At 34.4% G+C, this 14,255-nt stretch overlaps 2 protein-coding genes across 2 annotated transcripts in view; both read right to left on the reverse strand.

Annotated features, from left to right (window-relative positions):
* LOC136039743 (solute carrier family 13 member 2-like) overlaps positions 1 to 7,965 on the reverse strand; it is a 60,018-nt gene extending 52,053 nt beyond the window's left edge. The window contains exons 1-4 of the mRNA XM_065723584.1: positions 7,824 to 7,965; positions 5,914 to 6,179; positions 2,899 to 3,013; positions 887 to 972 (exon numbers count right to left, since the gene is read on the reverse strand). Of these exons, the coding sequence (XP_065579656.1) occupies positions 887 to 972; positions 2,899 to 3,013; positions 5,914 to 6,179; positions 7,824 to 7,916 (560 nt within the window). The 5' untranslated portion in view covers positions 7,917 to 7,965. The remainder of the gene's footprint in view (positions 1 to 886; positions 973 to 2,898; positions 3,014 to 5,913; positions 6,180 to 7,823) is intronic.
* A 1,245-nt stretch (positions 7,966 to 9,210) lies between these two features.
* Positions 9,211 to 9,948, reverse strand: LOC136039985 (uncharacterized). Its single transcript, XM_065724049.1, has one exon. It carries the CDS (start codon positions 9,946 to 9,948, stop codon positions 9,211 to 9,213), a length of 738 nt encoding a protein of 245 aa, XP_065580121.1.
* Positions 9,949 to 14,255: the final 4,307 nt, after the last annotated feature.

The raw sequence follows: 14,255 nt of genomic DNA on the forward strand, positions 1-14,255 counted from the left end.
ATACCGTGCGTTATTATAAAAAGAAAAAAGCCTTATTGGCTTATTTCAAGTTGATTTAAAAGAGAACAAAACAGATTTTTTATCTTCGTTTTGATTCTACTTAGACTGAAGTGATTTTATCAGTTATTGAGATTTCAAAAGTTTTTCAAGAGCCTCATAAACTTTAGGAATGGAACAAGACAATTTAGTAAAAAGAGTACCAAAAAGTGAATGGTTTTCTGCCTTTTTTAGGTAGAAAAGTGTACCCTCCTAAATTTTAACATCAAAAATTACACCTGGTCATATTACTTTAAGATATAGCTCATCTGATATTTCGACACTTTCTGAATTTTGATATCGTAGACTTGGCGCAAAACCATGAAAACGAACTGGAAATACGAATTTCGATGAGCTCAGCATCAGCATCAGCATCAAGCTCTTCGATGAGCCCAGAGCGAATACACCATCAAGCTTAAAGATATTTCTATCTAGAACTTGGAGTAAATTTTAAAGTAAATCCTTTCTATAAAATTGAAGCAATATTAATATCAACCTCTAATATAACTATCATCCATATGCATAAATATCAACCGCATGTAAAAACATAGGTAAATTTTGCCTCAGTTTTAATTTGATCCATTCAATATGTCGATACTTTCTTGACTTTGAAATTGCAAACTCGGCGCGAACTCACGAACAAAAATCGCGGAATGAATGAGCTCAGCACCAAAATCGCAAAAATACCTAATGTGAGTCTACCATTAAGCTCAAAATAAGTTTAACCTAAATTTTAGAGCAAACTTTAAAGTAAACCCTTTCTATAAAAATCAAAAATTATTGATCTATAGTCTTTCCATAAATCTTTCTGTAAAATAACAAAAATTCACTAGATATAGAAAAATTTTACCTCATTTTTGGGCTTGATCCATTTAATATACCAGCATTTTCTTGACTTTCACCATCTTTAGCATTCGTTTCTTCTGAATTTGTTTCCTAGAGATAATAAAACGAAGGATACATAATATATATAACAAATACACATAACAATAATACAGATAATACACAAAAAATATAAAATCCACATATGGTAATAATAATACACATATTATAATAAAATAAATAAATGAAAGCTTACGAGGCTAGAAACTCAAATTTATCTCCCAAAGATAAATTACAAAATCAATCTAAAGGAGTTCGGCATGATGTCTTCTATGGTTCTTAATTGGTTGATGGTCACTATTTTGCTTTTGGCCTTGTGCTTTTTATTTATATTTTTATATTTTAAATAGAATACAAATTTACATTTTTTCCTATATAAAATAATTTACATTTCTAACTTATATTTTATATTGCCAAAGCACAGATATAAGATTTTTACCAAAAACTGTTTTTCAATATTATATTTATATTGAGTACCAAATATTATTATATATTAAAACCTCTTTTGATTTTAATTTCAATCAAGACCCGGTTGCCTGCTCTAATGAAAACACTTTCAATCATCTTGTCAAATTGGTTTTAGAGAAAAGAAAAAATTAATAATAAAACCAGTAAACTTTTAGTTAAGGACAATGAAAACAATTAAATTTTTGTCTAATCTAAAAAAATAGCATGACCCCTGGAGACAAACTTAGAGCGTCTTATTTGTAGGTTTTATCTGGACGCCTTGTAAAGATCAACCTTAAGTTTTAGTGCAGCAGGTGAGAGAAATTATTTAGTACAACACTGGGTGAGCAGCCTATGTTGGGTTAATCAAATTAAAGTACTTTGATACTAATTTCATGCAAACATAAAACTGTCTCTTTATGTTCAATAGGACGGAGAAAGGAGCTTTCATATTTAGTATGACGTTAAGCTTACGAATGAGGACGGAGAAAGCAGCTTTCATATTTAGTATGACGTTAAGCTTATTTGTCTGAATTTATTTGTATACCATGAATACTTCCTTTTGTCACACAAACTACATTCACAGGGTTCAAGGATAATTTCCTTTCAAAATTCCTCTTCAATGACGATTTTTTCTTTTGTTTGTGTTTACTTTTTATTTTCGGTGATATACCACGCGCTTAAGTATGCCATTAGGCATTTGCGCTGTTTGTTTAAATGGTTTAATTCTTGTTGTATATAAACATGTATCTATCTAAAAAAAAAAGAAAAAAAAGACGAATAAAAAAAAATCTGTTTTTTGTAAAGTTAAATGTAATTGGAAAATCACCCATCTAGCCTTCCTGTCTGTCTAGTTCCCTAACGTATGCTATTTCTTGCAATTCTTCTTATATATGGGATCCCAGTTTCTTATGGAAATAGGTACTACAATCCATGATACAGAACAAGAAAGTATTATAGCAGAGGAATAGTTTGAACTCCATTCCACACAGGCTTCAGCTAATTTTAAATGAAGAGGGAAAGTATATCTAACGATGGTTAATATCTCTTTATGGATATTATATAAACGAAATACTTTCAAAACAAAAAGTAAAATTAATGTGTACTTTCTTTCATTTGTTTAGGGAAAGAGGGGTTAAAATCCCAAGTTCTACCCATGGGTAAGCTATGAAACAATTTGACAGTAATAAAGTGATCCTTGTCATTGATACTTCATCCTTCAATCCTTGCTTTGATACTTCAGAATATGATTACTCAAATTGACTATTATCATTTTAGTTCATGAATGTCTTACTTATTTATAGTTTTTACTGAGACAATCCACTTCATTCTCAGGATAATTTTTGCCCCTTCAAAAAGTTAAACTGTAGCCTATTATCATTTTCGTCGCTAAGAGCCTTTTCAAACTGTGTCTACAATAAATTTACCAATTGTTCCAAATCTAAAAAAAAAGTGATAGACAAACTATAACCAAGGAGATGATGAAATTACAGGTTATATACCCCATATAATGTGGATATACAGGTACTATACCCCATATAATTCTTGAACAACGGCATCAAGGACAGGAATCATAATAGTTGTAGCAGCTGTATTGGACATCCACATGGACAAAAGCATGGTTGTCAGCATGAAACTTAATAGCAACCTGTAAATGTATGATAAATATAAAGTAACTTTAAATGTTTCATAATATGTGATAATATATCTGTTTCCAGAGGGCTGTTTTTTTTTCAACAAATATCTTACCACTGCATGACTTGCAACCAGAATGCAAAATGTTTCTTAACATTCACAGGTGGTTAAAATTTTTAGGTTAATGGCGGATTGATCACAGAAGACATCTACTTTGAGGCAATAAAAACTTGATGGCCATGTTGTTGTAATGGAACTTCAAATTTTATGAATTTTAATAGAGTTTAAGTTAAATTTTACTTTCTTAATTCAAGGTCACGTTGTTACACCCAAAAGCAAAAGAAATACAACATATTATGCCCAAAACAAAGATAATACAGGGCTTGAAATGGCAACAAATTATTCATTAACATTTCCAAACAATTCAACTTACTCTTGCAGTGAAATTAATTAACAAACAGAACGCTCAATTGGTGTGGAACTTGATTGGTTTATAAAAGGTAGGGAGGGCTATCAGCCATGATTTGGCAAAAACCATGTCAATACTCCACTCACATAAGGACACTGGGTGCTTACAGATTGTCAAACATGCATACAAATGGGCATGATCTCAAAAATGGCAATGGGTATTGAATTGAAACTTTCAGGGAATGGTAAGGTGAATGTTAAACTAAATCAAAAGACACTGCATGCATCCAAGTTTACAAGATAGCATATTATTAAATATAGCAAGGACAGTTAGGGATATGCAGTTGGAACCTTCAGACAGTTTTAAGGGGGTGTTGAAAATACCTCAGGAACAGTTCATGGAATTTAATTGAAACTTTCATGGAAGGTTGAGGAGGATGTAGAACTAATTAAAAAGAAAATATGTGCACCCAGTTTGTCAAAATGATGTGTTCAATATTCCAGAAAAGGTAAAGGTACTGAGTTTGGACTTTCAGAGGGTGTTCAGAGGGGTTTTGTAATTATAAGGCATTATATCCATCCAGATTGTCAGAATAGCACCTTTTCCGTGTCCTCACATCAAAAATCACAAATAAAAGAGTTTAAAGAATTTGAAATAACAAGGCTTGAGTGATGCCTCTGATATATATTCATTCTCTTCTTCTATTTTTATTCTATAAGTAATATTTTGAACATTATCTCATGAAGATTCTTTTTGGTATATTATCTATAAATTATTATTGAATCAAAATTTTAGTTGAAGAACCATTCCAAATCTTAATTTCAAATTAACAGAAATTTACACATTAATGACATTGACTTGATTCAAACCCAGAACTCATATCACCTTATGCAACTTAATAATTTAAATTAGAATCTGATATTTAAATTTGTAAGCAGAAAATCTGAAGGACTGAAGAACTTTTCTTTATATTAACCAAGAATAAAACTTTGGCAACCAAATGAAACCGAAATTAATTTTTAAGAAACTTTCCAAAATAAGTTTCTCAAAGAAAAGTTAAAAGCAACATGAAAACTTATGACAAGCAAAAATAAAGTACCATAATATTTCAAACTTAACACTGACTCAATCTTACTGTCAAGGAATAAATGAAAATCCCCCCTCCAAAAAAAAATTACACAGAAACACAGAGTCATAAGATAACATTTATTGTTGAAAATGGCTATCACAGCCCCAAATGGAAAAATTTGTACTTAAGTGTCAATAAACATCCATCCAGATTGTCAGAATAGTACCTTTTCTATAGGTTCACATCAAAAATCACAAATAAAAGAGTTTAAAGAATTCAAAATAACGAGGCTTGAGTGATGCCTCTGATATATATATTCATTCTCTTCTTCTATTTTTGTTTTATATGTAATATTTTGAACATTATCCCATGAAGATTCTTTTTTGTATATTAACTATGAGTTATTGCTGAATCAAATTTTTAGCTGAAGAACTATTCCAAACCTTAATTTCAAATTGACAGAAATTTATACATTAATGATATTGAATAGAATCAAACCCAGAACTCACATCACCTAATGCAACTTAATAATTTAAACTAGAATCTGATATTTAAATTTGCAAGCAGAAAATCTGAAAAACTGAAGAAGTATTCTTTAAATTGACCAAGAATAAAACTTTGGCAATCAAATGAAACAGAAATTAATTTTTAAGGATCTTTCCAAAATAAGTTTCTCAAAGAAAAGTTAAGAGCAACATGAAAACTTATGACAAGCAAAAATAAAGCACCATAATATTTCAAGCTTAACACTGGCTCACTCTTACTGTCAAGGAATAAATGAATCCCCCCCCCCCAAAAAAAAAAATACATGGCAGCACAGAGTCATAAGATAAGATTTATTGTTGAAAATGGCTATCACAACCCCAAATGGGCAAATTCGTACTTTAGTGTCAATAAACAAAAAAGAACCAAAAACAAACAACTACAACAAAATATAAAAAGGTGTCAAATAAGTAATGTCAATTTCTCAGCTATATTTATTTCTAACATCTTCAATATGTAAACAACCAATATAATGTAACTGACAAACAAATTTTTTTTTTATGGTGGCTTTCTTTCAGTTTTAAAAGTTTTAATTATGAATAATACCTAATCAGTGACTACCTTCTACTATGTTTTGGTGTACCATTACCTAAAAGATTGCAATTGTTAACATCATTGTGGGTTTTATATTCCATATTTATTTTCCATGTATTTCCTCTTTGAATCTTTCCTTACTCTATATATCCATTGTGCCAAAATTATAGATGTGATCAAAAGATATTTCTTATGAATGGTTATAGCTATACTATAGCTTAAAAAAAACACTTCAATATAAACAATGATATAAACAGCAAATTAAAAATGAACAAGTGAATTAGAGTGAAACAAACTAAAAGTCAAGGAAGCTTCATCAAGTGCAACTATACATTCTTAGATTTAAAATATACCATACCATCTAACATTTAAGTTCAAAGAAACCAATATTCTAAGTGCCATTCTTCTATGCAAATTTGAGTGTTCCACAGCTAATGCACTAATTAATGCTCCAATGTACATCATTGTAGTATCCTTCAGGTAAGAAATACACACTGCATGTGTGCTAAGAACACCATACAGAGGCAGAAGGACAACTGGTAGAAGACTTGTCACAGCTATAGGCAAAGATTCGGTCATCCATAAAAGGGAAATGGTCACTATCACTATGCCACATCTTGAAGCCTGTAAAAGGGTAACTGAGCCACCTCTTGAATCTGGCAAAGGTAAATTGGGCAAAGCATTAACAAATGTAAACAGAAAACTAGAAAAAACATCTATTTTTAAGCTATGCAAGATTTGTCTAAAGATTCCTTAGACAAATAAACCTACCTTTAAAAAAATTTTCTTATCTTTTTTTAAGGAATAGGGTTAGGAATCCCTATTCCAGCAAGAAAAGGGGATTCTTGCTTTCAAGGAAAACTGTCTTCACAGGATACTGAACATTAACTAGAATGACCTGGTAACATATGTCATGTGCCAGTGAAGATGGCACTACTTGGGACACATAATCTGTATGGCAGAAGACTCCCTTCTGCGAAGGTAAGAGACTGAAGAAGGTAAGGGTTAAAAGGCTGATTAGCTCTACAGAAGCGTTACTATATCAAATCTACTGCACATTTTTTGTCTAGTAAATAGCAAAACTTTTTGTTTTGTAATTTCTTAGAAATTTTATGTATTAGAAGATTATAAATTTTGCTTATTTTTACATTTTGTTTAATATATATATTTATTTATGTACTGTCTTGATTTTATTTTAGTTTAATTTGTTGGAGATTGTTTGACAGAAAGTACTATAGTATTGTAAATGGTAAAATTGGTCATGGCAGAGTTAGGTGTTTTATGTATTTTACTGTAATTTTACAAACCATGATAAATTGGTATTTTACCTATTTTACTTATACTATTTTGAAAACATATTTTGCAGCACTTTGTTAATACCATCATGCAAAGCTACTGAAAGGCTAGGAGAAAGAGGTTTGGATATGATATTGTTATTTTTACTGGAGAAACAGCAGGGTGAAAAAAAGTGTTTGTGATTGAGTGATTGATTCATATTTGACTAACCCTTCTCTTATTTACATTTGCTTCCTCTCTTTTAGTGAGGAGTTTATATATTCTTACCACTAAAAAAAAATACAGATAGCATTATCATTTGACCTGTGCAAAGGGCATTTTTTGTACAGCTATTGTTTGCCTACTGAGAAGAGTGCCTACAGGTAGAGACCAAGAGCCAGGGGTTTAAAGGAATGGTTAAATTCACTTCATTAGCCTCATTAGATCTTGGACCTTATGGCACTTTGGAGAGCTTGGTCAGCTCCATTGCAGCTATAGGGAAAGGAACATTTTCTTGATGGGCAATCCTTAAACTTCAGACTGTTGAACATATTTTGGCATAAATTGCCATCTGTCAATTGAAGACTACCATCACAATTTGTACATTCAGGAACTTCAGTACATCTACTTTCTGTAGACAATGAGTCATTACCAAGGCAATTGGGGCACCCTAATTCAGTGAATGAACAGTAGTTAGATGAATGACTAAGCTTAAAACATTTTGAGCATTGGAGAGGCTTTTTTGGTATATTTGATGAGCTAGTGTTAAAGGGACTAGGAATAGTGTTAAAGGACACATTGAGTATAGGCTACATTCATCTTTTACAAACAACTCAATTGAGAATTAAAATATTAGCCTAAACTAAATATGGACAAATATTTTATAGGTTGATTATCAAGTAGGTTTAAACAATAGCCCTAAAACAATCTACTTGGCTAGCATAGTTCAAAAGAGCTACGAAGTTAAGCAATTATTTCCGCACTGAAATTTACCTCATCTGCAATAAAAAGACATAAGATGAGCGAAAATATTAATATTGTCAGAGAAAATAGTGCTTTCCAATAAGGAATTATGTTTTTCAGCATTGTTGTCTAACCGAAGCATTCTTTTGATTCAAATTTATGTTATTAAATTAAACAGGCTTGCCGAACCAAAAATAAGATATCATAACAAAACCCAAATGGAACAGATTACTTCATTATCAAATTTTCCCATTAAACCAGCTAAAAGTTGAAATCTCATTTTACTCTTTTGATTTTTACATTAATTTTGTCGTAGGACGGTAATTTGTAAGTTGGGCTCATAGAAAACGACTGAAATTCAGATCCAAAATTTATCATCAGGCCCAGTTTTCATTTCATTTACGAAAGTTTTACTTAACCCCATCTACAAACAAACTAGGTTCTCAAAACAAAGTTAAGGAGCATGAGTGGTACAAAAAAGTTTTCAACATGTTTATAAAAAAGGAATATCAAAGTGCAAACTCTAGAACATCAAATATTATAAATTCTAAGCCCACCATCACACTTTCGTAGAACTATTCCAAACCCCCATTTGAAACTCTTCGAACCTTATTGTCAGCGGGAAAGGTCTTTCTATTAGAAAAGTGAAAAATTGAAAAAGAATAAGTTGCTAAAAATCAGTTTAGAAAGCCCGTGTTTACATTAATTTCTTTTTCAAATTTTCCCTACTATTATTTTGAAATTTATGTTCTTTGGCTGCATTTATCATATACATAATAAAATTATCATTACAGTTATTATCTTACCTTATTACCTTAATTCGTACTTCAGAGCAATAAGGTCCAATGGATCTGTGTTTCTTTGTAAGTGATGATGATGACTGACATCTGTTACTGATCTGGATCTTGCCAGTAGTATTTCCAGCTCCTGCATGACCACTCGCTACCTGACTCCTTGAAAGTTATAAGTGAGGTTGCTGACACTGTATACTCCGAAAGGGAATTCCAGTCGTTGACAATTCTTTCGGAGAAGCAGTTTTGACGCATTCTAGTGGTCACATGGCATTAGGAAGTTTCTTGAATGGCCTCTTCTACGAGATTGGTAGGATATATTCAGGTCAAGGAGACTAGATGTGTCATTAGAGAGTTTACGGGTAAGCACTTCGTCCGTGTCTGTGGCCACCTCGTCTGCGGTCGTACTGAATCACCTCGTCTGCGGCGGTACACCAGAGTAGGTAATTTGAGTTTTTTTTTAGTCTTTCATCGTAGGGGAGGTCTTTCAGCCTATTTACAACCTTGGTGGCAAGCCTCTGCAAGCCCTCAAAAAGTCTCGTGTCGCCTTTATATTGGGGATCAGCTATGGAGTTTCCAAAGTCAAGGTTCAGTCTTATGATGACCTTATAAAGTTTAAGAATGACTTAGGGTGATCTGCTTGTAATAGATCTCTTGAGTAGGCCAAGTCCTGTATTAGATTTAGAAACCACATTCCTTATGTGGGAGTGGAACTTGACTTGATTATCAGCGAGTACACCTAAGTCCCTTTCTTCATTGTGGGTTTGAAGGTCAATCCTTGTTCGCTTCTCAGGATCCCACATTGAGTACACTGTGTTTTCATTCTTTGATCCAAAGTGCAAGACACAGCATTTGCTGATGTTGAATGACAGTAGCCACTCTTCAGCCCACTCGTTTATATGGTCAAGATCGGCTTGGAGGCTTGCGCTGTGTGCTCGACCGAAAAGCTTAGAATCATCGGCAAATAGTGTGATATTGTTACTGACCCTGGTGGCTAAATCATTGATGTAAATCAAGAAGAGGGTTGGGCCAAGGACTGTACCTTGTAAGACACCACTGATGATATCGCAAGGTTTGGAGTATATCTTCTGACCACCTGATCCAAATCGTCTGACCCTTTGTGTGCGTTTAGTGAGAAAACATATGAGCCAACCGACCGTCATCTGGTTCAGGCCTGCAGAGAGAAGCTCTATGAGAAGCCTTCTGTGGGAAACATTGTCAAACGCTTTGGCTAGATCAAGGAGAATCAGGTCAAAAGGTATATCAGGGTCAAGGAGCTTGGTGATGATATTATAAGTTTCAAGTAGATTGGTTTCCACCAACTTATTGCGACGGAATCCATGTTGGCTATTAGAAAGTATCATGTGGGTTGTAAGATGGTCATGGATCGCATCATTAACGATTCTCTCAAGAAGCTTAGCAACAACAGACGTTAGGCTGATTGGTTTGTAATTTTCTGCTCTGGATTTGTCCCCTTTCTTGAAAATGGGGGCCACATGTGCCTCTTTCCAATCAGATGGAATAGTGCCGGAGTTAAGCGAAGATTGGAAGATGTTGTTAGGGGTGCAGTGATGATGCTTGCAACTTCTTTCAGTAGCCTCGGATGGATGTTGTCTGATCCAGCAGATTTGTTGGCATCAAGGTTTCAATTTTGGAGCACACATTTATGAAGCTACTGGCAATATTTTTGCTCAATAAGCTCTAAGTATGTTTAATTAAGGAAGCATGCAGTTAAGAAATATAGTTCAATAAAACTTTAAATTGTACATCAATCTGTGTCTATATTCATCTTTGTAACAGAAAAGAAATTTTTTCCCCACCTTTTGGAACAATTCCACTCACATGTTCAAGAGGGTTTTGTAAAACCCCAAGTTTCTATTATAAGATCTTTGGTTTATTTATGACAAAATGAATAGCTCATTGGATACATTTGGATAAAAGAGCGATGGTGGGGAGGGGGGCTAGCTACCATTGGATCACTTTTGGCTCTCAAAAAGGGAACTAGAAGGTTCAATGTCTAGTTATTCGAGTCCCCTCCAAAGTTTACCCCTTCCATAAAAACTTTATATGCCCCAAGGCATAATATACAACCCTTCCTCTGGGCTCTGGGGGGGGGTATATTGATCCCATTTTTTTTACCTGATTATTGGACTATCAAAAAATGGATATCCCAAAACTTCTTTTTAACACATTTGAGGAAAAGAGAGTGTGTGTGAGGGGGGGGGACTAGTTGGCCTCCAATCACTTTTGAATGTTAAAAAGTTATTTAGAACTTTCAACTTTCAATCAAATGGAACACCTCTGAAGTTTATGCAACCACAACTTACATAAAAACCTTATATGACCGGGGGCATGACTTACAACACTTGCCTCAGGGCTCTGAGGGGTTGTGTAGACCCCGGCGTTTTTGTTATTTGATCTTCAAAACATTTTGAACCAAATGGCTATTGAGTCTCAAAACTTTGAATCTCAAAATTTTGATTGGGTACATTTTGGGGAAAAGGGTATTCGGGGAGGGGGCTAGTTGCCCTCAAATCACACAACATAAAAGTTTGATTGGACGTGTTTGGGAGAATAAGGGTTGGTGATGGAGGGGCTAGTTGTCATTGGATCACTTTTTATTCTTAAAAATGGAACTATAACTTTGAATTTTTAGTGATTTGAATCCCCTCCGAAGTTTATGTGACCACGTGTTCCATATAACCTTATATGTCCCTGGGGCACACGTTACAACCTCTCCCCCTGACAGGGGGGGGGTCGTATGTTGATCGTGAATTTTTTGTTATCTGATCATTGGACTATTTAAAAAATGGCTATCTTGATTTGATTGGATTTATTTAAGAAACAGAAGGTGTGTGTGTGTGTGGGGGGTGTGCCCTCTGATCATCTTTGATTCTTAAAAAGGTAACAATAACTTTCAATTTCGGATCAAATGAGATACCCTAGAAGTTTACATTTAATCACTCCTTAAATAAGAACGATATAAGCCCCAGGGCATAACTTATGACACTTGTTCCTGGGCTCTTGGAGGTTGAGTTGACCCCAGCTTTTTTCTTTTTAAATCTGGTGTTTAAACTATTTTAACATAATGACCACGAACAAATTTTTATCTGATGGGCTTCAGGACAAAAAAGCGTGGGGGAGGCATAATTGCCCTTTGATCTCTTTTGACTCTTATGTAGTGAGCTCAAACTTGTCAATTTCCAAATATATATGTCCCCTCTGAAGTTTGTAGGAGCAACCCTTCTATATTAACTACATATATCCCAAGGGCATAACTTACAATGCCTGCCCTGGGGGGGGGGGTGTTAAACCAAGAGTTTTTGTTATTTAGTCTTTAAAGTGCTTTTAAATTTTTATTGGATGCATTTAAAGAAAAGAGAGCATGGAGGGGGGGCTAGGTGTCCTACAATCACCTCTGGCTCATAAAAAGGAAACTATGATTTCCGATTTCCATTCGAATGAGCCCCCTTTGAAGTTTATGTGACCATCCCTTCCATGTGAAGTGCCCCTGGGGGAAAAATAAAATATTAGAGCCTTATGGCCTTAGGACTAATGGAGAGAAACTAGTTTCCATCGTTTCATTTTTGACTCGCAAAAAGATAACTAGAACTTCCAATATCTAATCATTTGATTCCCCTCCTAAGTTTATACAACTAACTATTCGACAAAAACCTTATCTGGCGCCGGGGCATAAGTTACAAGCCTTCCCCTGGGCTCTGGAGGGCTATTTTTACCCCGAAATTTTGTTATCTGATGGTTACATTATCTCAAAGCAAATGGCTATCTTTAAGTTTTGATCATATATATTCGGAGAAAAAGGGGGTGTGGGGGAAGAGGAAGGGGGCAGACGCCATCCCATCATTTTTGATAACTCTTAGAAATTTATTCTAAAATTTTCGATGTCCTATCAATTGAGCCACTTCCGAAGTTTACGCGACCAGCCCTTACATAAAACCTTATTTACGCCCAGGCAATAGCTTACAACACGTTCCCCTGGCCTCTTTGGGGTTGCTCGGGCCCTGGAGTTTTGTTATTTAATTTCTAAACTATTTTGAACAAAACGGCTATCTCAAAGTTTTGGTTGGTGCATTGGGGAAAATTAGGGCCTTGGGGGAGGGGGGATAGTTGCCCTTCTACCACAATTGTCTCTTAACAAGGGCACAAGAAATTTTGATTTGCAATCAGATGAGAACTCTTAGAAGCTTGGACCACAATCCCTTCCGTAACAACCTCTTATGACCCAAGGACATAATTTGCAACACCTGCTGCCGGGTTCCAGGGGCTTTGTTGTCCCTGGAGTTTTTTTATATTATATCTTTACCATTTCGAACAATTTGGCTATATAAAAAGCTTGATTGGACACATTTAGGAAAGAAAGGGCTAGTTGCAACCTGTTTACTTTTGAATCTTAAAAAAGGAGTCATAAATTTCACATTCTAATCATTTGAGTCCCTCCAAAGTTTTGTGACCAGCTCTCCCATAAAAAGCTTAAATAACCACAGAGCATAAGTTAAATCCCCTCACCCAGGCTCGGGGATGTATGTTGACCCCAAAGTTCTTATTATCTGATTGTTGAACTATTTTAAACAAACTGCCTATCTCAAAGTTTTGACCGGCTACATTCTGCGAAAAAAGGATATGTGTGGGGAGAGTATATACCCCCTGATCACTTTTGACTCATAAAATGGTAACTGAAACCTTCAATTTTTAACCAAATGAGCCACCTCTGAAGTTTATACAACACTCCTTACATATCAACCGTATACGCCCCCGGGATATAACGTAAAGCACTTGACCCCGGACTCTGGGGGTTTTGTCGACTGCAGAGTTTTGTTATCTGATGTTTGGACTATCTTTAATATAATGGTTATCTCAAAAATTTTATTGGATGGGTTTTCGGATAAAAGGGCATATTTGGGGGACTGATTATCTTCTGATCTCTTTTGACTCTTAAAAGGTGAACTAGAACTTTCAATTTCCATTCAAATGAGCCTCCTCTTTGTTGTGTCGACCTTGAAGTAATGTTTATCTGTTCTTGGTCAATTTTTAACAAAACGGCTATATCGAATTTTTGGTTGGATGCATTTGGGAAAAAAGGGTATGGGTAAAAGGGGCAGTTCACCCCTAATCACTTTTGACTCTTAAAAAGGGAATCAGAAATTCCGATTTTCAATCAAATTAGCCTAATGCAAAGTTGACACAACCATCACTTCCATATGAAGTGCTTCTGGGGAAAGAATAAATAATAAGTAATTAAACTCTGGAGCCTTGTGGTCTGTATTGCAAACAGCGCCATGGCGTTCACCCTGATATGTTCTTAGGCAGAACCAACCATCCTTGGCAATTTTTGGGCTTTAATCATGCTTTTAACTTGCTTAACGTATTACTAGTAACAATTTTTTTTTATAGGAATTGTGTTCCAATTAATAAAAGAAGAGCTATGAAGGATTTAAATGAAAATCTCAACCAATTTAAAATTTGTTGGGAAGTATCATTAATTTATTTTGAGCGCAAAATTATAAAAAGAAAAACGAAACTAACACTAGCAGGTTTTTTTCTCTGAACAAATAACTGGGGAGGAATTGAGCGTTCGAATAAGTAATGGTTTTGAACTAAGAAAGACTCATAAATATTTCCTTTCATTTAAAGATTCCATTTAAAATTTATA

The sequence above is a fragment of the Artemia franciscana genome, chromosome 20, assembly GCF_032884065.1.
Source record: "Artemia franciscana chromosome 20, ASM3288406v1, whole genome shotgun sequence".
NCBI classification, from domain to species: Eukaryota; Metazoa; Arthropoda; class Branchiopoda; order Anostraca; family Artemiidae; genus Artemia; species Artemia franciscana.

What these genes read in the sequence shown, in the direction of transcription:
- LOC136039985 (XM_065724049.1), bottom strand. Translation starts at nt 9,948, where the DNA reads ATGATACTTTCTAATAGCCAACATGGATTCCGTCGCAATAAGTTGGTG.